Source organism: Pelodiscus sinensis, chromosome 8 (assembly GCF_049634645.1).
Source record: "Pelodiscus sinensis isolate JC-2024 chromosome 8, ASM4963464v1, whole genome shotgun sequence".
Lineage (NCBI taxonomy): Eukaryota > Metazoa > Chordata > Testudines > Trionychidae > Pelodiscus > Pelodiscus sinensis.
Genome location: NC_134718.1, coordinates 237,165 through 258,764, shown reverse-complemented (window position 1 = coordinate 258,764; position 21,600 = coordinate 237,165). Strand labels below are relative to the sequence as shown.

The window sequence follows — 21,600 nt, the reverse complement described above, 5'->3', positions numbered from 1 at the left end:
CCCCGAACAAGTTCTGTCCAGTTCCAAGAAACCAGCCACAGATCCCTGGTCAATTTATCCTATAGATCTTACCCACAAATCACGCTGAGCCGATCCTTTAGCATCTAACAATAAAGAAAAGCATGAGAGTAAGTTTGTTAAAGGATAGTACATTACATGCATCGAATCTCCCAGTTCTCGATGCAGGCTCTAGCAGAGATGTTACAGCTGTTGGCTCAAAGGTCCTTGTTGCGCATCCTAGGATCAGGATGGGTCCACAGTTCTTCCTGGCTCTTCGATCCCTGCACTGCTGCCTCTGGGATGAAGTGCTGAGCTGAGTACCAAGATGGAGTGCACCACATGGCCTATTTATCCCTCCTTCCTGGTCTCTTCTTGGCTACAGCAGGTCACCTGGCCCATGGCCTATCCCTGTGCTCCCTGCTGGTAGCCCCTAGGTATGAGTCATCACTCTTGAGGTATGTCCTTGGCCTATAGAGGGCTATTGTTCCAGAGTTTTGCTTGTTAGCATGTCCATAGGCTGAGCTGCTTTGCCCATAGTTCAACCACATGCAGAGAAATATTCAATATCCATACAAAGTACATGCTTATAATTTCACACACAGGGATTATACAATCACATGAACAGCATACAGAGGATTAGCAGACAGTAAGGGTAGGTCTACACTACCACCCTAGTTCGAACTAGGGTGGTTAATGAATTTCCCGGGCTTCATTGGCAACTCCGGTTGCCTACATTAACCACCCTACTTCGAACTAGGGTGGTAGTGTAGACATACCCTAAGCTTCTATTCAACACCTCACATGGCCCCCTTTTATACCATTTTTGGGGCCAACACACCCCTATGGGTGCAGCAGTTATCTGGCTGCTCCCCTCAAAATCCAGTAACGTGACACAGGCATATTAGCAATAAGAGAATGATCAGAGAGGGTGTGGGGCCCTTACTGGATGGCGGAGGTAACCTACTAACAGATGATGTGGGAAAAGCTGAGGTATTCAATGCTTTCTTTGCCTCTATCTTCACAGACAAGGCCAGCTCCCAGACTACTGCACGAGGCAACACAGTATGGGAAGGAGGTGAGCAGCCCTTAGTGGGGAAAGAACACGTTAAGAACTATTTAGAAACACTAGATATACACAGATCCATGGGTTTGGATTTAATGCATGCGAGGGTTCTGCACTGGCTGGGATTATTTAGTTAAGATTGATCCCTGCTTTGGGCAGGGAGCTGGAGTCAATGATCTCCTGAAGTCTCTTCCAGCTCTATGATTCTATGATTAATTCAAAACAGACAGATCAGAAGTGGTAAAAGTCCTGAGAAAGACAAAGAACGTGCTTAGAGGCTGAGAGAAGAGAAAGTTACTCATCTGGTGCAGTAATGACAGTTCTTTGAGCTGTCTGTCCCTGTAGATGTTCTGTTGTTGGTGTTAGGTCATCCTGGTGCCACAGATTGGAGTTTTCAGTAGCAGTAGTCACCTGGACAGTGCATGCACAGTGGACGCCTCATGCCATTCGCATCCTTTAGCTCACGCATGCAGTCCAGCTCCTGTCAGTTCTTTGTGCCCATCCAAGTGCCTGAAAGACATAATTAAAGACCAAAGACTCCAAAGCGGGGAGGAGGGCAGGTAATGAAGCATCCACGGGGGGACACCTCTCAAAGATCCATCATTACTGCACCAGGTGAGTAACTTCCTCCTCTTCTTCAAGTTATGTCCTTGTGGGTGATCCACTGTTGGTGACTTCGTAGCAATACCCAAAAAACACATGGAAGGTGGGTCTCAGAGTCATGGTTTAACAGCTGTTGAGAGTACTGCTGAGGCTACTGCAGTATCATTAGTTAAGTGCTGGGAAATTGCATAATGCCTCATAAAAGTATCACTGGCAGACCATGTGACCGCATGGCAGATGTCTTGGAGGGGAACCCCTTGGAGGAAAGGTGTTGATGTCGCTATGGCTCTTGTAGAATGAGCACTAGGTATTCCCAGAAGTGGCTTATTTTGGATGGCATAACACTTCATAATGCATGAAACTATGAATCTGGAGATGCGTTGAGATGAAAGCGGTTTACCCTTTGATCGGTCTGCTAAGGAAACTAGCAAGCATTCTGACTTGCAGAAAGGTTGAGTTCCGTCTATGTAAAAGGCAAGTGCTCTATGCACGTCAAGGGAATGAAGAGCAGCTTCCTGTTGGGATACATGCGGCTGGGATAGAAGGATGGGAGGATGATTAGTTTGTTGATGTGGAAGTTGGAACACACTTGGGGGACTTGGAATGGTTTCTTTCTGTGCCTTCAATAAGGCTTCTTTAAAATACTGTCAGCTCTCCTGGGCTCCTTTCCCCTTCATGTTAGCATCCCAGGGGATTCTGACCATCAGGTCTCTAAGGGAGCTGAAATCTGCTTTTCTGAAATTCAAGGTGTGTATTTTACTACTCTCTTTTCTTCCTTTGGTCAGGATCCTGAAATCTACCATCTCATGATCACTGCTTCTCAGGTTGTCACCCACATCTACTTCCCCTATTAGTTCCTCCTTGTTTGTGAGCAGCAGGTCAAGTTGTGCACAGCTTCTGGTCGGATCCTGCACCACTTGTACCAAGAAGTTATCCCCAACATTTTCCAAAAACTTCCTGGATTGTCTGTAGATGTTAGGGTGATTAAAGTCACCCATGAGAACCAGGGCCTGCGTTCTGGAATCTTCTCTCAGTTGTTTGAAGAAAGCCTCATCTACCTCATCCACCTGATTCGGCGGCCTGCAGCAGACACCAACCACAACATCACTGCTGTTGCTTACACCTCTAAACTTGACGCATAGACTCTCAACACGCTTTTCTCCCTCTATATATTGGAGTTCTGAACAATCATAGTGCTCTCTTACATACAGTGCAACTTCTCCTTTTCTCCCCTGTCTGTTCTTCCTGAGCAGTTTATACCCTTCCATGACAGTGTTCCAGTCATGCGAGTCATCTCATCAAGTCTCTGTTATCCCAATCAAATCGTAGTTCTTGGACTTGGCTAGGGCCTCCAATTCTTCCTGTTTGTTACCCAGGCTTCTCTCATTGGTATACAAACACCTTAGATAACCAGTTGATTGCCCTACCCTCTGCATTCGAATCAGGGGTCCATCTTTGTTGCTTGTTCCTCTTTTCATTTCTTCCCAGTATCCAACTTCCTCACTCCCCTCAGGGTTTTGGTCACCATCCCCAAATGAACCTAGTTTAAAGCCCTCCTCACTAGGTTTGCAAGCCTGCCCGTGAAGATGCTCCTTCCTCTCTTTGTTAGGTGGATCCCATCTCTTCCTAACAATCCTTGTGCCTGGAACAGAGTCCCATGGTCGAAGAAATCAAAGCCCTCTCTGCGACATCACCTGCACAACCACGCATTTACTTCCTCAGTAATGTGTGATGGATGAGTTGGCATGGAGGTTGATGCCAGTGTCTGTTATCGCCAATGCCAGTGCTGATGTTTGTGGTGCTGGAGTTAGTGGTGCTGGTACTGGTGCTAAGTGGTTAGATGGCATCTCCACTATTAGCACCGATGATGTTCTGTGCTGTGCTTTTGGTTACGGGGCAGTGCAAGATGATCCAGGTTTGTCCCCCGTGCTAACCTGACTTTTTCCAAGTCGGTGGGAGATAGCGCACCGGCAAAGCCCTTTTCTTAGCAGGGCATGAGTTTGGAGAAGTGGCTCTCTGCTTTTCAGCCCTGACAGGGTCTCACTGGGCAGAGGACATTGCAGAATCTGATGGCTGAAGGGCTTTGTTGAATAGGAGTATACGTAATCACATTTCCCTATCTCAGCATGCTCTCGGTGTCAGCTTGGAGCAATGCCAACATTTTTTAGGTACATATGCCTCACCAAGGCAGAGTGTCAGTCAGATGCAGGCATGGGCTTGCGACAAGTGTCACACTTTTTGAAGCCCAGAGAGCCTGGCATTGTGAGGAGTCTGCTTTATCACTTATTTTATCTCTTTCTTTTCTTTCTATCTTTTTTTTTAAGCTATGGTGTATGAACAGCCAATAGTAACCGTTTTAAAGTTTTTTTTTTAAATAAACAGAACAACTAACTACTTAATTCTATAAAAGCGGCAAGGAGTCCTGTGGCACCTTATAACTGAAGTGTAGGAGCATAAGCTTTCGTGGGCAAAGATCCACTTCGTCAGTTAGTCTATAAGGTGCCACAGGACTCCTCGCCGCTTTTGCAGATTCAGACTAACACGGCTACCCCTCGGATACTTAATTCTATGTTTACTATAAATAACTGGAAAAAACTACAACACAGCACAGCATCATACTCATCCAGCGACCCACCCTTGCAATCAACCCTTGTGCCAACTCTATCCATACATCTATCCCAGCAATATCATCACATGACCTAATCACATAAACCACCACATCAAAGGATCATATAACTATGCATCCATCCATTAATGTGATATATGCTATCAAATGCCAGCAATACCCCTCTGCCATATATATTGGCCAAACTGGACAGTCTCTATGACAAAGAATGGACATGAATCAGATATCTGAAAAGGCAACACACAGAAACCTGTTGGGGAAAATTTTAACTTGCTTGAGTACTCATTAACAGATCTCAAAGTCACCATACTGTTTCAGGGCAATTTCACAAGCCAACTCCACAGGAAGGCCTCAAAGCTGAACTTAATTTACAAGTTTGATACCTTCAACAGAGGTATGAACAAAGACATTGGGTGGATGGCTTGTTACATTCCACATCTTAATGACATAAAAAACCAAACAATGGGTACTTAAGAACACTTAGCACCTTCTCTGTCAGCTTCACATTGACCTTTTTCCCCCTTCTTTTTCCTTCTCTCCTCCCTACATCCGCTACTTATTTAGAAACAGGACCTTTAATAACTCCATTCATCTGAAGAAGCGGGTTGTGCCCATAAAAGTTCTTATCATCATCTACATGTTTTGTTAGTCTCTAAAGTGCTGCAAGACTACTCATTGTTTTTTAAATTTTTCCTATGACATTTACTTTAACAGGATGTTCCTGGGGAAAAGTATCTTAGAAAAAGCCTTACATTATACACTTACATTAATAATTCTGGCAGATCAACCAGAGGTTCTCTAACAACATATTACCTCAATATTCACTTTACCAACGCTAGTGAGCTCTTGGCCCATCTTCACATGTGATAGATGCAAAATTCACAAAGTGAAACTTAATGAGACAAGAATTACTGATGTATATAATGAGACTTGCCAGTACTGTTACAAGCTTCAGTGAGATGGATGAGCTTGTTGTGTGCACAGAATGTCAATTTCTGAGAAGACAGATGAAGCAATGGTCAATAGCAACTCAAAGGACAGACCTGATGCATTGTTTCAGCTGCTCCATCATTCTGGGTCTGAGTAACTCCACACCTTGCATTAGGCTGTCTGCTCCTTTCCCCCTTTCCGCCCCTTGAAGGAACAGAGGCCCCCCAAGGGAAGTAGCTAAGCAGTCCAGAAGCCACTTGTTGATTTTGAAGAGGGAGAAGATAACAGAGAAACTCCACGTTTTACAGACGATGGAAGAACAGGGAGCAGACAAGATCCAGCACCAATGCTCTTCTAACACACTGAGCAGGAGGAGAGGAGCAGGAATTGCTCTGCTCCTACTTCCCTTCTTTTGAAAAATGGAGTGGTTCCACTTCCTCCTCTGAAACAACTAGCCTCACCTGGGCCACTTAGCTCCTTCTCTAACAGGACCCTCTCCACTCCTTCAAAGAGAAGGATGGAGGAGAAAGATTCAAAAAGGAGCAGCTGGGAGGCTGTTTGTTTTCCAAATATGGAGCGAGCCATGGAAGCAACAGCAGCAAACATGTCCATCCTAAGTGGAAAAGGGGAGAGAAAAATAGAAAGAAAAAACAAATTCATGGTATTGTTTCTGGGGAAGTGTCCCATGGTTGCTGGTCCCTTAAAGGGGAACTGAGGCCTCAGTCTCCCTCGTGACTATATCAGCTCACCTCCAAAGGTACTTGTGACAGGGTGCGGTCACAGATGACCCCTCGGGGAGGGGGGGGGCTCCCAGGGTGTTGACATGGCCACTGCCACTCGCCTTCCCACTCTCTGGGGCTCCTCACCGCCTGGTCCTGCTGGGACAGCTCCACTGGTCTCAGCCAAAGCCCAGAGCTGAGGTCCTTGCCCCCCACCAAGAAGCAGTACAGACACTGAACCACTTCAGGTCCATAGAGAGTGCAGTTCAGGGCCCAGCCTCCTGAGGTAGCACTCCCCAAATGGGATCAAACCCCAAAGAATTAGGTCAGCCACCTTTAAAAATGAAAGGGGGAATGTGCACACTGGTTGCCCCCCCAAGTAACAATTACTTACACTGGGTCTGATAGAAAATAAAAATGATGTTATTAAGTAGAAGCAGTAAGATTTAAGTAGTAATAAGTGAAAACAGGCAGAGCAAGGTAGGTTACAAATCAAAAGAAAAAAAAATGATTGGCTAATTTTACACTAAAGCCTCAGTACAAACTCTTCAAACTTACCCTAAAACCTCTTTTCCAGCTGCCACTCCAAACCGGGGCCTTCTTCCCCACCCTGGGGTCTTCGGCTCCTGTCCTTCAGTTGCAGCCCAGCCAAAAGACCCAGGCCTCTCCTTTCCTATTCCTTTTGTTAAGGAGTTGAGGCCACTCCCTACCATCCACTGTTTAAACTTAAGGACAAAAGATTGTTTAACAGTAGCTCATCAAGAAGTTGCGGGTAACACCCTCCATGTCTCCCATTCACACATTTGAAACTCACAAAGTATTCCCCACTCCATGAGTCTAATTTTACACACACAAATGATACATACAACAGAGTAAGATAAACAGAACGAGCAGATTATGACATGAAGATTGATGGGTTACACAACATAATTTGCTCAAAGCACCTTTCAGTTATGTAAATGTGTGTCCATAAGTCCATTTCAAAAAGCATGGGGAGGGGGAAGAGGGGTCCCGTCACAGTAGTTATGATAAAAGAAGCTTATGTGATTAACTCAGACCAAGCCCGGGGGAGATAACATTCCAGGTAAGAGGCTTGGGGTTGCCAGCCAGGAGAAAAGTCTGGGAAACTAGAGCTGATTTGAGAAAACCCATGGGGGTGAGAGCTGCAATAAGCAGGAGGCTCCTGTATAAGGTATGAGCCTAAAACAACTCGCCAACCAGGAAGGGGTAGGAGTGGCAGCGGGGACAGAAGCCTGGCAACAGTTACCAAGATGGCAGGGACACTGAGGAGAGATGAGAAGAAAAGCGTAAGAGGTCGGTGTGACGGACCGGGCCGAGTCTGGGCATGGCTGAGGGCGTCCGCTCAGGGCAAACTGCTCAAATTAGGGTCTCCTTACAACCCCTGACTGGAGGCCCTTCCCAAATAGGCCACCCACCAGTCACACAGAGCACTTCACCTGCCAGTCTGGCCAGCCAGAAGTCTCACGAGCAAAACCCCTCCGATACTCTAGCTCTTCCCATACCCAATCAGCCCCGGGCTTGCATACAGGTGAGAGGTTTTAGAACCCAATCTCACCTCCCCCGAATGGGTTCTTCTAGTCCCAAGAAATCAGCCACAGTCCCCAGGTCAATTTATACTCTGGATCTTACCACAAGATCACGCTGAGCCAATCCTTTAGAATCTAAAATCTAAAGGTTTATTATTAAAAGAAAGAAAAGCAAGAGAGTAAGGTTGTTAAAGAATAATACATTACATGCTTCGAATCACCCAGGGATGGGTCCACAGTTCTTTCCGGCTCGTGGTTTCCTGCATTGGGGATCAGGAGAAAAACTGAAGGCCAAGATGGAGGATCCCATATGGCACTTATATCTCTCTCCTAGCATCTTTCTGGCCAGAGAAGGTCACATGGTCCAACAGCCTATCCTTGTGTCCCAAGTCAGCAACCATTATTGTGGCTGGCTTGCAGATATCCAGGCATTCCTTCAGGTGTTTCTCTGGCATGTAGAGATTTAGCATAGCCATTGGCTGAGCATTTCTTGCCCAATACTCAGCCACAGATAGAGAATTTTCCAGCATCCCTACGGAGTACATGTTTATAACTCCACCTACAGATATTATACAATTACATGAAGAGCATATACAGAATCAGTAGAACGTAAGCTTTTGTTTGACACTTCACATGGCCCCCTTTGTACCAACTTTTGGGGCAAACACCTCCCCCCCCCCCATGGGTGCAGCAATGATCTGGCTGCTTCCCTTAAAATCCAGTAACATGATAGTAGGGCTGCTGACCTCCCATAGCCTGAGATTTGACCAGGTTGGCTGGGGCCTGTGAAAAGACTCCATCTAGAAAGGGCTGGGAGTTGCTTTATTTTGAGGATTATATTGAATTACCTGTTAATTAATGTGGACCCCAGAAAGGGATGTTATTGGCTAGAAACCCTTTATGGCCTATAGGGAAAACTGAAAGAAATAGTCTTGTTTACTTTAAAAAAGAGAAGGCTGAGAGGGGACATGATAGCTGTTTTCAAGTATCTACAAAGGTGCTACAAGGAGGAGGGAGAAAAATTGTTCTTCTTGGCCTCTGAGGATAAGACAAGAGGCAATGGGCTTAAACTGCAGCAGGGAGGTTTAGGTTGAACATTGGGAAAAAATTCTTAACTGTCAGGGCAGTTAAACACTGGAATCAATTGCCTACGGAGGTTGTGGAATCTCCATCACTGGAGGTATTTAAGAGCAGGTTAAACAGACATCTGTCAGGGATGATCTGGATGGTGTTTGGTCCTGCTGTGAGGGCAGGGGACTGGACTCAATGACTTCTTGAGATACTTTCCAGTTCTCGTATTCTATGATTATTTCTGTGAACTCGAACAGAAGGGGCAACTGAGGAATGTGCGCCAATCCCATACTAGGCCATAAGTGGGCATGTGGAAGTGGCTGATCCTGCTACACTAGCGCATTGGGGGAGATTTAATTATTGTTTTCATAAACATTAAGGTCTGAAGGGACCATTCGATTTCTAGTCTGTAGATTTTCAAATGACAGTGCTCCCATTACCCAGCTCTGTACCATCATTCTGCAGGTGCTTGGCCTCTCCTTCCCATCAGAAAATTCTCTCACTACACATGATTTATGTGGCCAAAGAAAAAAGAAGCAACTTGGGCTCTGTCTGTAGGTCAGACTACTAGAGGCACCTTTCAGTCTGTCCTGGGTGCCCCAGCTTAGCAGCTGTGTGCTGCTGAGCTGTGACAGCTAGAGGGGAGTGACTAGGAACAGATAGGCTCTGTTTAGAGTAGGGTTTCCCAACCTATGAGTCGCCATTACATTTCAAAAGGTTTGCCAAGTGTCTCCTCAGGTGGCTCTGCCCCCTTTCCTCCCCCCGTTTTTGAACTGCCTTGCATCACCAAGCCTTCCTGAATTGTCAAAATAGGTCCCCATCTGGAAAGGTTGGGAACCGCTGGTTTAGAGGAATGAAGGGTCATTCCTAGGGGAGCTACCATGGAGAAGCAGGGTCTTGGCAGGAAAAACAGGTGATAGCCCACCTGGGAAGATATGTGGGCTGATAAAGAGGCTGTGGACTTCTGTTGCTGAGGTCTCTGTCATGGAGAGGGGGCACTAAAATGTCCCAGGATTTGATATGGTTGCCCTCCTCCACACCCTGTGAGACTGGGAAGCTGCCTTGTGCTAAGGACTCCTCACCCAGAGCTGAGCCTATGAGATCAATGCACAATTCCTTCCTCCTTTGCCCTACCAGCTGAATCCTTGTTGAGGGGAGGGCCCTGCAGCTTGCAGGTCATATGCAATTTCCCTGCCATGGCCTCTGAACTCGGCACCATCTGGCTTTCCCTGTGGTGAGGGATGTGTGTATGAGACATGAATTTTTAAAAGGAGAATGCCAAAAGGAGCAAAAGAAGCTGGTGAACCTTTGAACTAGTCTGACTTTTATAGCATGGCCATAGACCAGGGCTGGGCAAAATATGGCCCTCAGGCACACCGCTGCCAGTTTAAAACAGGGCTACTCAACTTTGGAAGCCCCAGGGGCCACAATGATACTCACAGCAGATGCCCAGGGCCGCCAACTTAACGGTGGTTGCATATACGTGCAAATATATATGCAAATAGCTTTTCACACTGACAGCCATGCATACAAATATTAACGCAAGACTACACAAACACATGCCCCATTTAAGTCAGTTCTGCTGATATTACTAAATTGCAATATTTACCTGATTTTCACCCATACGACAGCACTTTTAATAAGCAATGACAGTCCAGGAATTTAACCATTAAAACGCATATCAACAGAAGACCATTATATTGACTACTTTTTTGTTTTGGCTCCTGCACAAAGGCCGCATATTGAGCCCCGTGTAAATCCAAACCGCACCGCAGGCCGCAAACAAGCAGGCCACGGGCTGCATATGGCCCATGGGCTGGGTGTTAAATAGCCCTGGTTTAAAACATAGAATCATAGAACACTAGAACTAGAAGAGATCTAAGGAATCTGGTGGAGAGCAGGATACTGAAGGGAGTACGGGTAGCATGGGGAGTCTGGCATCTTCAGCAGGAATGATTGAGGGCAGTGAAGAATATTTGAGGGGATTCTGGTGCAGACTTTCCCACTGTAGCCCTACTTCCTGTTACAATCTAAAGAGCCCAGGTTACACCTTGCAAGCCCTGAGAGGATAAACTTCTCCCTCTGCTTAACTCTTATCTTTTCCATCTCCCTGTGCACCACCAGGGGAAACACGGAGTAGGCAAGGGGAAACCTCTCCTTGCACTAAATGGCAACCCAAAAGCAGACTCAGGGGGGTGGAGGAGTCAGTGAGGAGAATCTCTGTTTAAGTCCCTGCAGCCTGTGACGTAGTGGGGGTACTTGCTGGGATGTGGTGACCTCTGCTGTCTGGAGCAAGACCCAGCAGGGAAAACCTCACTAGGCCAAGGTAATGCCAAACTTGTTGAACCAGTGGCCAGACACCCCCCATGGAGAGGAACAAAGGAAGGTGAAGGCTGCCCTGGCTGGGGGGCAGGGCTGGAAGTAGTTAGTTGGTTGGTGGCTGTCTGGGAGGATGGAGGAGACAGCCTAGGGAGAGGAGCTGGAGTTTAGGGGCCCAGTCTCCCCCCAACTCAAGGGGGCCTGAGGCATCCTAGCCCAGCTCTGTGACCAGACTACATCTGTGCTATGCTGTATCCTGGAGAGGCAATAAACTTCCTCTATTCCACCGGCTGGTGCAGTCTGTTTGTGCCATTTCGGGGTGCAGGAGACGGGGAACCCCCAACGCGCCGTCACACAGCCCATCTGACCTCAAGAAGGATTTTAGCAGAGAGGTTCCCAGCCACTGGCATATTCTTAATTCCAGGACTGTAAACAGAAGTGATTCCTAATTCAAAACCTTTCCCCCAAACAGAACCAGGCCCCAGAGTTTGAAAAGTCTGCTCTAGATCATATATTAAATGGTTTTCAACTGTTTGTAATGTGTAATTTTTATAATAAAATGTTTCCTAATATAAGGGACTCAAACAAATCAAATATCTTAGGCCTCATACTTCTCTCTCCAGTTTTTCCCCATTGTCACTCAACTGCCCTCAGTGGAAGTGAATATGATTAAACCTGGTGTAAGTGAGGGATAATCAGTTCTGGGGAGCAATATACTAAAGCCTCAGCTTTAAAGATCACTATTTCAAAGTTGGTTTGACAATTTGCCTTCAAGTGATTAATTAGGAACACAGAACAATTTCCATGTGAGAGAGTAAAAAGATTGGGATTTTTCATTTTGGAAAAAAAGAGATGACTGAGGGGGATATGACTGATGTCTATACAATCACGCATGGTGTGGTGAAACTGAGTAAGGAAGTGTTATTTACCCCTTCACCTAACACCAGGGATTTCAACAATTTCCACCCATCAACTTCAGCCTAGATCAGTCCACTCAAGAGATCCACTTCCTTGAAACTACAGTACAAATAAATAATGGTCACATAAAGACCATCCAATACTGGAAATATACTGTCAAGTATCAGAGGGGTAGCCGTGTTAGTCTGCATCTGCAAAAGTGACAAGGAGTCCTGTGGCACCTTATAGACTAACAGATGTATTGGAGCATAAGCTTTCATGGGCAAAGACTCACTTCACATACATCTGACGACGTGGGTCTTTGCCCATGAAAGCTTATGCTTGGTCACTTTTGGAAATATACTGACCGCTATTCTTACCTACATGCCTCTAGCTTCCATCCAGGACACATCACACGATCCACTGTCTAGAGCCAAGCCCTAAAATACAACCAGAACTGCTTCAATCCCACAGACAGAGATAAATACCTATAAGAACTGTATCTAGCATTCTTAAAACTTAAATACCCACTTGGGAAATATGGAAACAGATTGACAGAGCCAGACAAATACCCAGAAGTCACCTACTTCATGACAGGCCCAACAAAGAAAAAAACAGAACACCACTGGTCATCCCCTATCATTTCCAGCTTAAACCCCTCCAGTGCATCATTGATAATCTAAATACAGGACTATGTAGCACTTTAAAGACTAACAAGATGGTTTATTAGATGATGAGCTTTAGTGGGCCAGACCCACTTTCTCAGATCAAATAGTGGAAGAAAATAGTCACAACCATATATGCCAAAGGATACAATTAAAAAAATGAACACATATGAAAAGGACAAATCAAATTTCAGAACAGAAGAGGGTGCGGGGGAGGGGGGAGGTAAATGTCTGTGAGCTAATGATATTAGAGGTGATAATTGGGGAAGCTATCTTTGTAATGGGTAAGATAACTAGAGTCTTTGTTAAGAACTGGGCGTAAAGTGTCGAATTTTAGCATGAATAACAGTTCAGAGGATTCTCTTTCAAGTACAGTTTTAAAAGGCTTTTGAAGCAGGATGCAGGTAATTAAGTCGTTGAGACAATGTCCTTTCTATTGATAATCTACAACCTATCCTGGAAAACAACCCCCCACTCTCACAGACCTCTGGGAGACTAGCCAATCCTAACCTACAGACAGCCCTCCAACCTTAAGCAAATACTTAGCAGCAGCCACATACCACACAGATACATTCACCCAGCAACAAATCCCATTGCAACACTGTCCACATATCACCACAGATCCAAAATACATAAGTCACATCAGGGGCTCATAAAATTGCATATACTCCAATGTAAATATGCCATCAAGTCCCAGCACTCCCCCTCTGCCATGTATATTGGCCAAACTGGACAGTCTCTGCGACAAAGATAAATGGACACACATCAGACATCAGAAAATGGTAACTCACATAAACCTATATAGGAACATTTTAACCTTCTTGGACATTCAATAATGGATTTAAAAGTAGCCATTCTTCTATAAAGGAATTGTAACACACACTAGAACAATGTTTCCTCAACTCCCGTCCCCTTTTACCCCTTCTCTACTTACGCTACATCGATGACATCTTTATGATCAGGACGCATGGCCAAGAAACACTGGAGATATTCCACAGAGATTTCAACAACCTACACCCCACCATCAACCTCAGCCTGGACCATTCTACATGAGAGGTCCATTTCCTGGACACCACCGTACAAATCAACAATGGAAAATTAGACACCACTCTCTACAGAAAACCCACTGACTCAAACAGTTACCTACATGCTTCCAGCTCCCATCCAGAACACACCATACGATCCATTGTCTATAGCCAAGCCCTTCGATACAACCACATCTGCTCTAATCCCACTGACAGAGACCAGAAACTTCAGGATCTCTACCAAGCATTTATAAACTTCAACTACCCACCCGGAGAAATAAAAAAGCAAATTGAAAGAGCCAGACGAATACCTAGAAACCATCTACTTCAAGACAGACCCAAGAAAACCAACAATAGAACACCACTTGTCATCACCTACAACCCCCAACTTAAACCTGTCCAACACATTATCAATAAACTACAGCCTATACTGGAACAGGATACCAAACTCCAAGAGGCTCTGGGAGACAGAACCATAGTCTCCTATAGACAACCACCTAACCTCAAGATGATTCTTACCAACAACCACAGGACATGCCACACTAATACCAACCCTGGTACCTTCCCTTGCAACAAACCCCATTGCTAGCTTTGTCCACATATTCACTCTGATACCATTATTGGACCTAACCAAGTGAGTTATAAGATCAAGAACACATATTCCTGCGCATCCAGAAATATAATCTATGCTATCATGTGCCGAAAGTGTCCGTCTGCTATGTACATTGGACAAACGTCTCAGACACTTCGCCAAAGGATTAATGCCCACAAAACAGATATCAGACAGGATCACAAAGAAAAAACAGTTTCTTGCCATTTCAACCAGAAAGGACACTGTCTCAATGACTTAACCACCTGCATCCTGCTACAAAGACCTTTTACATCTGCTCTTGAAAGGGAATCCTCTGAAATGTCATTCATGCTAAAATTCGACACTCTACATCTGAGTTTAAACAAAGGATCTAGTTATCTTACCCATTATAAAGATAGCTTCCCCAATTATCACCTCTAATATCATTAGCCCACAGACATTCACCTCCCCCCGCATCCCTCTTCTGTTCTGAAATTTGATTTGTCCTTTTCATGTGTGTTCATTTTTTTAACTGTATCCTTTGGTATATATGGTTGTGACTATTTTCTTCCACTATTTGATCTGAGGAAGTGGGTCTGGCCCACGAAAGCTCATCATCTAATAAACCATCTTGTTAGTCCTTAAAGTGCTACATTGTCCTGCATTTTGCTTCAGCTACACTTACACAGAGACTGCTGATCAAGAATTCATTTACAAATTTGACACTATCATTTCAGGCTTAAAGAAATAACTAGTTAATGCACTACAAAGACAATTTGCCCAGCCTTGATATTCCCATTTGCACATCAAAAGTTATGAGTGGGACACATCCAGCCTGTCTCAATTAGTGTCATTAATACTGGTCCCACAATTGACAGTTAGCTGCTTTTGCTGTGATATGTACTCTGGATTCTGTATTTCTGCTCCAGCTTATCTGATAAAGCGGGTTCTACCCCCACAAGGACTCACGATGCAATGGATTTGTTAATCCCCAAGCTGGCCCAGGGCTGCTCATTACCAGACCCAGGGTAGTTCAATGAAACTATCAGGAATCAGGTTAAAATAAACACCCGGGAGTACTTCTTCACCCGGGCACAGCCAAGGAAGCTGTGGAACTCGTGCGGGGCCAGCGCCGGGCCTGCACTGAACAGTGGCGCAGTGCCTGGAGGAGCGGCCCCGCGGGGCACTAGCCCAGCTATCCCCGCAGCCCGCCGACCAAGCCCTGGGGGGCAGGGCCGGGCCTGCACTGAACAGTGGCGCAGTGCCTGGAGGAGCGGTCCTGCGGGGCACTACCCCAGCTAGCCAGGCAGCCCACTGACCAAGCCCTGGGGGGCAGGGCCGGGCCTGCACTGAACAGTGGCGCAGTGCCTGGAGGAGCGGCCCCGAGGAGCACTAGCCCACCTATCCCCGCAGCCCACCGACCAAGCCCTGGGGGGCAGGGCCGGGCCTGCACTGAACAGTGGCGCAGTGCCTGGAGGAGCGGCCCCGCGGGGCACTAGCCCAGCTATCCCCGCAGCCCGCCGACCAAGCCCTGGGGGGCAGGGCCGGGCCTGCACTGAACAGTGGCGCAGTGCCTGGAGGAGCGGTCCCGCGGGGCACTAGCCCAGCTATCCGCCAGCCCGCCGACCAAGCCCTGGGGGCAGGGCCGGGCCTGCACTGAACAGTGGCGCAGTGCCTGGAGGAGCGGTCCCGCGGGGCACTAGCCCAGCTATCCCCGCAGCCCGCCGACCAAGCCCTGGGGGGCAGGGCCGGGCCTGCACTGAACAGTGGCGCAGTGCCTGGAGGAGCGGCCCCGCGGGGCACTAGCCCAGCTATCCCCCAGCCCGCTGACCAAGCCCTGGGGGGCAGGGCCGGGCCTGCACTGAACAGTGGCGCAGGGCCTGGAGGAGCGGCCCCGCGGGGCACTAGCCCAGTTAGCCAGGCAGCCCGCCGACCAAGCCCTGGGGGGCAGGGCCGGGCCTGCACTGAACAGTGGCGCAGTGCCTGGAGGAGCGGCCCCGCGGGGCACTAGCCCAGCTATCCCCCAGCCCGCCGACCAAGCCCTGGGGGCAGGGCCGGGCCTGCACTGAACAGTGGCGCAGTGCCTGGAGGAGCGGTCCCGCGGGGCACTAGCCCAGCTATCCCCGCAGCCCGCCGACCAAGCCCTGGGGGGCAGGGCCGGGCCTGCACTGAACAGTGGCGCAGTGCCTGGAGGAGCGGTCCCGCGGGGCACTAGCCCAGCTATCCCCCAGCCCGCCGACCAAGCCCTGGGGGCAGGGCCGGGCCTGCACTGAACAGTGGCGCAGTGCCTGGAGGAGCGGTCCCGCGGGGCACTAGCCCAGCTATCCCCGCAGCCCGCCGACCAAGCCCTGGGGGGCAGGGCCGGGCCTGCACTGAACAGTGGCGCAGTGCCTGGAGGAGCGGTCCCGCGGGGCACTAGCCCAGCTATCCCCGCAGCCCGCCGACCAAGCCCTGGGTGGCAGGGCCGGGCCTGCACTGAACAGTGGCGCAGTGCCTGGAGGAGCGGCCCCGCGGGGCACTAGCCCAGCTATCCCCCAGCCCGCCGACCAAGCCCTGGGGGGCAGGGCCGGGCCTGCACTGAACAGTGGCGCAGGGCCTGGAGGAGCGGTCCCGCGGGGCACTAGCCCAGCTATCCCCCAGCCCGCCGACCAAGCCCTGGGGGGCAGGGCCGGGCCTGCACTGAACAGTGGCGCAGTGCCTGGAGGAGCGGCCCCGCGGGGCACTAGCCCAGCTATCCCCCAGCCCGCCGACCAAGCCCTGGGGGCAGGGCCGGGCCTGCACTGAACAGTGGCGCAGTGCCTGGAGGAGCGGCCCCGCGGGGCACTAGCCCAGCTATCCCCCAGCCCGCCGACCAAGCCCTGGGGGGCAGGGCCGGGCCTGCACTGAACAGTGGCGCAGGGCCTGGAGGAGCGGCCCCGCGGGGCACTAGCCCAGTTAGCCAGGCAGCCCGCCGACCAAGCCCTGGGGGGCAGGGCCGGGCCTGCACTGAACAGTGGCGCAGGGCCTGGGGGAGCGGCCCCGCGGGGCACTAGCCCAGCTATCCCCCAGCCCGCCGACCAAGCCCTGGGGGGCAGGGCCGGGCCTGCACTGAACAGTGGCGCAGTGCCTGGAGGAGCGGCCCCGCGGGGCACTAGCCCAGCTATCCCCCAGCCCGCCGACCAAGCCCTGGGGGGCAGGGCCGGGCCTGCACTGAACAGTGGCGCAGTGCCTGGAGGAGCGGCCCCGCGGGGCACTAGCCCAGCTATCCCCCAGCCCGCCGACCAAGCCCTGGGGGCAGGGCCGGGCCTGCACTGAACAGTGGCGCAGTGCCTGGAGGAGCGGCCCCGCGGGGCACTAGCCCAGCTATCCCCCAGCCCGCCGACCAAGCCCTGGGGGGCAGGGCCGGGCCTGCACTGAACAGTGGCGCAGGGCCTGGAGGAGCGGCCCCGCGGGGCACTAGCCCAGTTAGCCAGGCAGCCCGCCGACCAAGCCCTGGGGGGCAGGGCCGGGCCTGCACTGAACAGTGGCGCAGGGCCTGGAGGAGCGGCCCCGCGGGGCACTAGCCCAGCTATCCCGCAGCCCACTGACCAAGCCCTGGGGGGCAGGGCCGGGCCTGCACTGAACAGTGGCGCAGTGCCTGGAGGAGCGGCCCCGCGGGGCACTAGCCCAGCTATCCCCCAGCCCGCCGACCAAGCCCTGGGGGGCAGGGCCGGGCCTGCACTGAACAGTGGCGCAGTGCCTGGAGGAGCGGCCCCGCGGGGCACTAGCCCAGCTAGCCAGGCAGCCCACTGACCAAGCCCTGGGGGGCAGGGCCGGGCCTGCACTGAACAGTGGCGCAGGGCCTGGAGGAGCGGCTCCGCGGGGCACTAGCCCAGCTAGCCAGGCAGCCCACTGACCAAGCCCTGGGGGCAGGGCCGGGCCTGCACTGAACAGTGGCGCAGTGCCTGGAGGAGCGGCCCCGCGGGGCACTAGCCCAGCTATCCCCCAGCCCGCCGACCAAGCCCTGGGGGGCAGGGCTGGGCCTGCACTGAACAGTGGCGCAGGGCCTGGAGGAGCGGCCCCGCGGGGCACTAGCCCAGCTAGCCAGGCAGCCCACTGACCAAGCCCTGGGGGGCAGGGCCGGGCCTGCACTGAACAGTGGCGCAGGGCCTGGAGGAGCGGCCCCGCGGGGCACTAGCCCAGCTAGCCAGGCAGCCCACTGACCAAGCCCTGGGGGGCAGGGCCGGGCCTGCACTGAACAGTGGCGCAGGGCCTGGAGGAGCGGCCCCGCGGGGCACTAGCCCAGCTAGCCAGGCAGCCCACTGACCAAGCCCTGGGGGGCAGGGCCGGGCCTGCACTGAACAGAGGCGCAGTGCCTGGAGGAGCGGCCCCGCGGGGCACTAGCCCAGCTATCCCCCAGCCCGCCGACCAAGCCCTGGGGGGCAGGGCCGGGCCTGCACTGAACAGTGGCGCAGTGCCTGGAGGAGCGGCCCCGCGGGGCACTAGCCCAGCTAGCCCCCAGCCCGCCGACCAAGCCCTGGGGGGCAGGGCCGGGCCTGCACTGAACAGTGGCGCAGGGCCTGGAGGAGCGGCCCCGCGGGGCACTAGCCCAGCTAGCCCCCAGCCCGCCGACCAAGCCCTGGGGGGCAGGGCCGGGCCATGGCTCGGGCCCGCCGGCACAGCCCGCCTGAAGCGCCGCGCTGGGACAATGGGCAGCGACAGGCGGCCCAGGGAAGGGCCCAGGAAGCCGACGCGACGTCGGCGACTGTCTAACAAGCGGACAGGCCGGAGGAGGAGAGCGACATACGCATGCGCGCTGGAAGGTGCAGGGGCTGCGACGCGCGCCCGAGCTACGAGTCATCGCGAGACCAGCTAGTTACGACATGGCGTCAGACGTTAGCGTATTGGTTCCCTGGCAACGAGCTGTCGCCATGGGCCTACAGTGGCTTCTGCTCCCGCTATTACTGCAGCCGCAGTGTGGGGCTGGGCCCCCCAGCCCGACCGCGGGGGGCGAGCCCGGGCCCCTCAGCCCGACCGCGGGGATCGGGCCCGGCTCTGTCACCGACACCGGTAGCCTCGGCACGACGCCGAAGGGAACTTCGGGCCCCGGGCCCCCCAGCCCAGGGGTCGGTGACTTCGCGGAGCCCGGGCCCAGCGCGACTCCAGGAGTCCAGGGAGACCCATTGGGTGTCGCAGGTGGGGAGGGGCCCGTAGTCGCTCTCCTGCGGCGCGTAGCTCGGGGTGCGCGGTCTGGCCGCGCCCGCAGCCCTTAGCCCTGGCTTGGCCCAGCCCGTCTCGCCGCCCGTCCTCCTGCAGCGGTGTCTGGGCCCTCTGCTGCCCCAGCCCCTCTTCCCCGCTCCCCTGCAGGGCAGCGCTTGGGGCCTGCCGGCCCTGTTCGCCATTCCCCCGCATCCTCTGCAGGGCCACAGCGAGGCCTTTCCCTCCTTAGCCTGGCTCCCGTGGGCCCCGCTAGTGCCACTCCTCTGGCGTGCTTGGCCTCACGTGCTTTTCACAGGGTTCGTCCCAAGATCCTCTTTCCCCTGGACTAGCCATCCCTCCACATCATGCAGAGCAGTGTCTGGGGCCTGTTCCCCACCTCGGAACAAGCGTCTGTCTCTCTCCATAGGTTGTTTGCCCACCTGTATCTGCAACTTGCACCCTGGATCCTGTGACTTAAACTGCTGCTGTGATACTGACTGCAACCTTGGCTGTGATCTGGGGGATTCCAGGGCTGCCTTCTCTTTCTGTCTTCCAGGCAGCACCAGGTAAGACAGGGCTACTCAACTTTGGAAGCCCCAGGGGCCACAGTGATACTCACAGCACATGTTGAGGCCCGCAACTTAAGTATGGTTTCATATACCTGCAAATATATACAAATAGCTTCTTTAACACTGACGGGCATGAATACAAAGATTAAGCCTTAAGCCGTGGTGCAAAACCCAGATGTGTTCAGTGTGAGCCAATCAGCACCTCTCAGGGTCTGCCCACAAGGCTAAGCAGCCAGTGCTTCCCACAATACCCCAGTGCTCCCAGCATCTCCTCCCTAGGGGCTAGAAATGCTGACACCCCATACCCGTCTGTTCCAGCTAGCCCGTCTGCTTGCGTCTTTCAATGCTTGCCCCGCCTGGGAGATGCCTCGCTGTTGTGAAGTGTGTTCCCAATGGAGGCCATGTTCAAAGGATCCCACCCTCGGGCTGCAACATGAGCCCTGCGTAAACCCAAACTGCACCACGGGCTGCAAACAAATGGGTCACTGGCTGCATGTGGCCCATGAGCTGCGTGTTGAGTAGCCCTGAGGTAAGGTATGAAGAACCAGTTCTCTGATTCACTTCAGTGTTGTGTACAGATACCCTTGACAAGCAGTGGTGAAGTTTCCAGTGCTGAAGCTACACCAGTCATTAGTTGTGAGTGGTAATTATGGTGGTAGAAGAGCTCTCTTCTGTTGGCACAGAGCAGCTACACAGGATACCTAAGAGAGGCACAGCTGCAGTGGTACAGCTGTGCCACTGTAAGGTCTGAAGTCTAGATATAGCCTTAGTGGGTGCTGGTCTGGCCTCAGTGTCTGTGTGTTCTCTCTTCTGACACACCTACCCCTTGCTTTTCTTCCTATCAGGAAGTGAGGGGAAAGTACACGGTTTCTGTGCATGCCTCTCATTCCTAGCTGATGAAGGGAGGGGGCAGAAGAATAATTCATGGAATACATGTATTTTCCTCTCGCTTACTGATAGTCAGGGGAATGGGAAGAAAAACAAGCTGTGTCCCAGTACGCATGGCTGCTGTCCCTCTTGCTCTCCCAAAACAGCACCCTTGAATCTCAGTCTTAGCCCATAACAAGCTTCCTTCTGTCTTCTAGGCAGTACTAGGTAAGGTGTGTAGGACTGGTTGCGTGGTGCCCTTCCATGTTGCAAGCAGACATCCCGTCTAAGCAATGGTTAAGGACCCATGAAGCTTGATGGAAGTAACATGTGCAAGGGATTCCGGGGTTTTTCACTCAACATTTCCAATAGGAACTAAAATCCAGAAACAATTATTTTAATATCGCTTGGGATTTGTGTGATCTTTCTCCTAATGTTCAAATGCCTGAGGTCAATTAAATAATTGAGGGAGGAACTTGAGATGTTTGGACAGGGCTTGTACATTGTCATGACAGTTTTGCAAGCCTGGCCTTAATGACTTTATAACAAACTTATTAGGAATGTGAATGTGTATTCAAGTACACAGTTAACCGATAAATCTGAGCTCATTGGTTAACCCTCTCGGTTACATGCAGACCCCCTCTCCTCCTTCCCTCTGTTTTTTAACAGCCGAAACCGATGTGCCTGGGGAACTGGCTCCTTGTGCATGCCAGATACTGTGGAGCCGCATTCCTCCCCATCCCCGCTCCCCGTGCTGCTGTCTCTCATAGCCGGCCTTTTAAGCAAGCTCCTTGCACATACCGGCTCCAAAATAAAAGAAAGTTTTTCTTAATACAACACACAGTCAACTTGTGGAACTCCTTGTTAAAGGATGTTGTGAAGACCAGGACTTTAACAGTGTTCAAAAAACATCTAGATAAATTCATGGAGATTAGGTCCATCAGGATACTGAGTTGGATGGATCTTTAGTC

At 51.4% G+C, this 21,600-nt stretch overlaps 1 protein-coding gene and 1 long non-coding RNA gene across 6 annotated transcripts in view; one reads left to right on the top strand and one right to left on the bottom strand.

Moving 5' to 3' along the window:
- Positions 1-4,140: 4,140 nt before the first annotated feature.
- Positions 4,141-12,472, bottom strand: LOC142830332 (uncharacterized). The gene is made up of 5 exons (XR_012905504.1): positions 12,156-12,472; positions 7,696-7,748; positions 6,500-6,666; positions 5,972-6,097; positions 4,141-5,835 (listed from the first exon to the last, which is right to left on the bottom strand). It is a non-coding gene; the product is annotated as an uncharacterized LOC142830332 (long non-coding RNA).
- Positions 12,473-18,861: 6,389 nt separating this feature from the next.
- The window catches only part of TCTN3 (tectonic family member 3), an 85,435-nt gene continuing 82,696 nt past the window's right edge, over positions 18,862-21,600 (top strand). For 3 of the 5 annotated variants that reach the window (XM_075934431.1, XM_075934430.1, XM_075934433.1), the window contains exons 1-2: positions 18,863-19,190; positions 19,621-19,759. In XM_075934431.1, coding sequence (XP_075790546.1) covers positions 18,878-19,190; positions 19,621-19,759 — 452 coding nt within the window. In that variant the 5' untranslated portion in view covers positions 18,863-18,877. Of the gene's footprint in view, positions 19,191-19,620; positions 19,760-20,149; positions 20,292-21,600 lie in introns of those variants that run through there. The other 2 variants (XM_075934432.1, XM_075934435.1) reach the window with 2 other exon arrangements.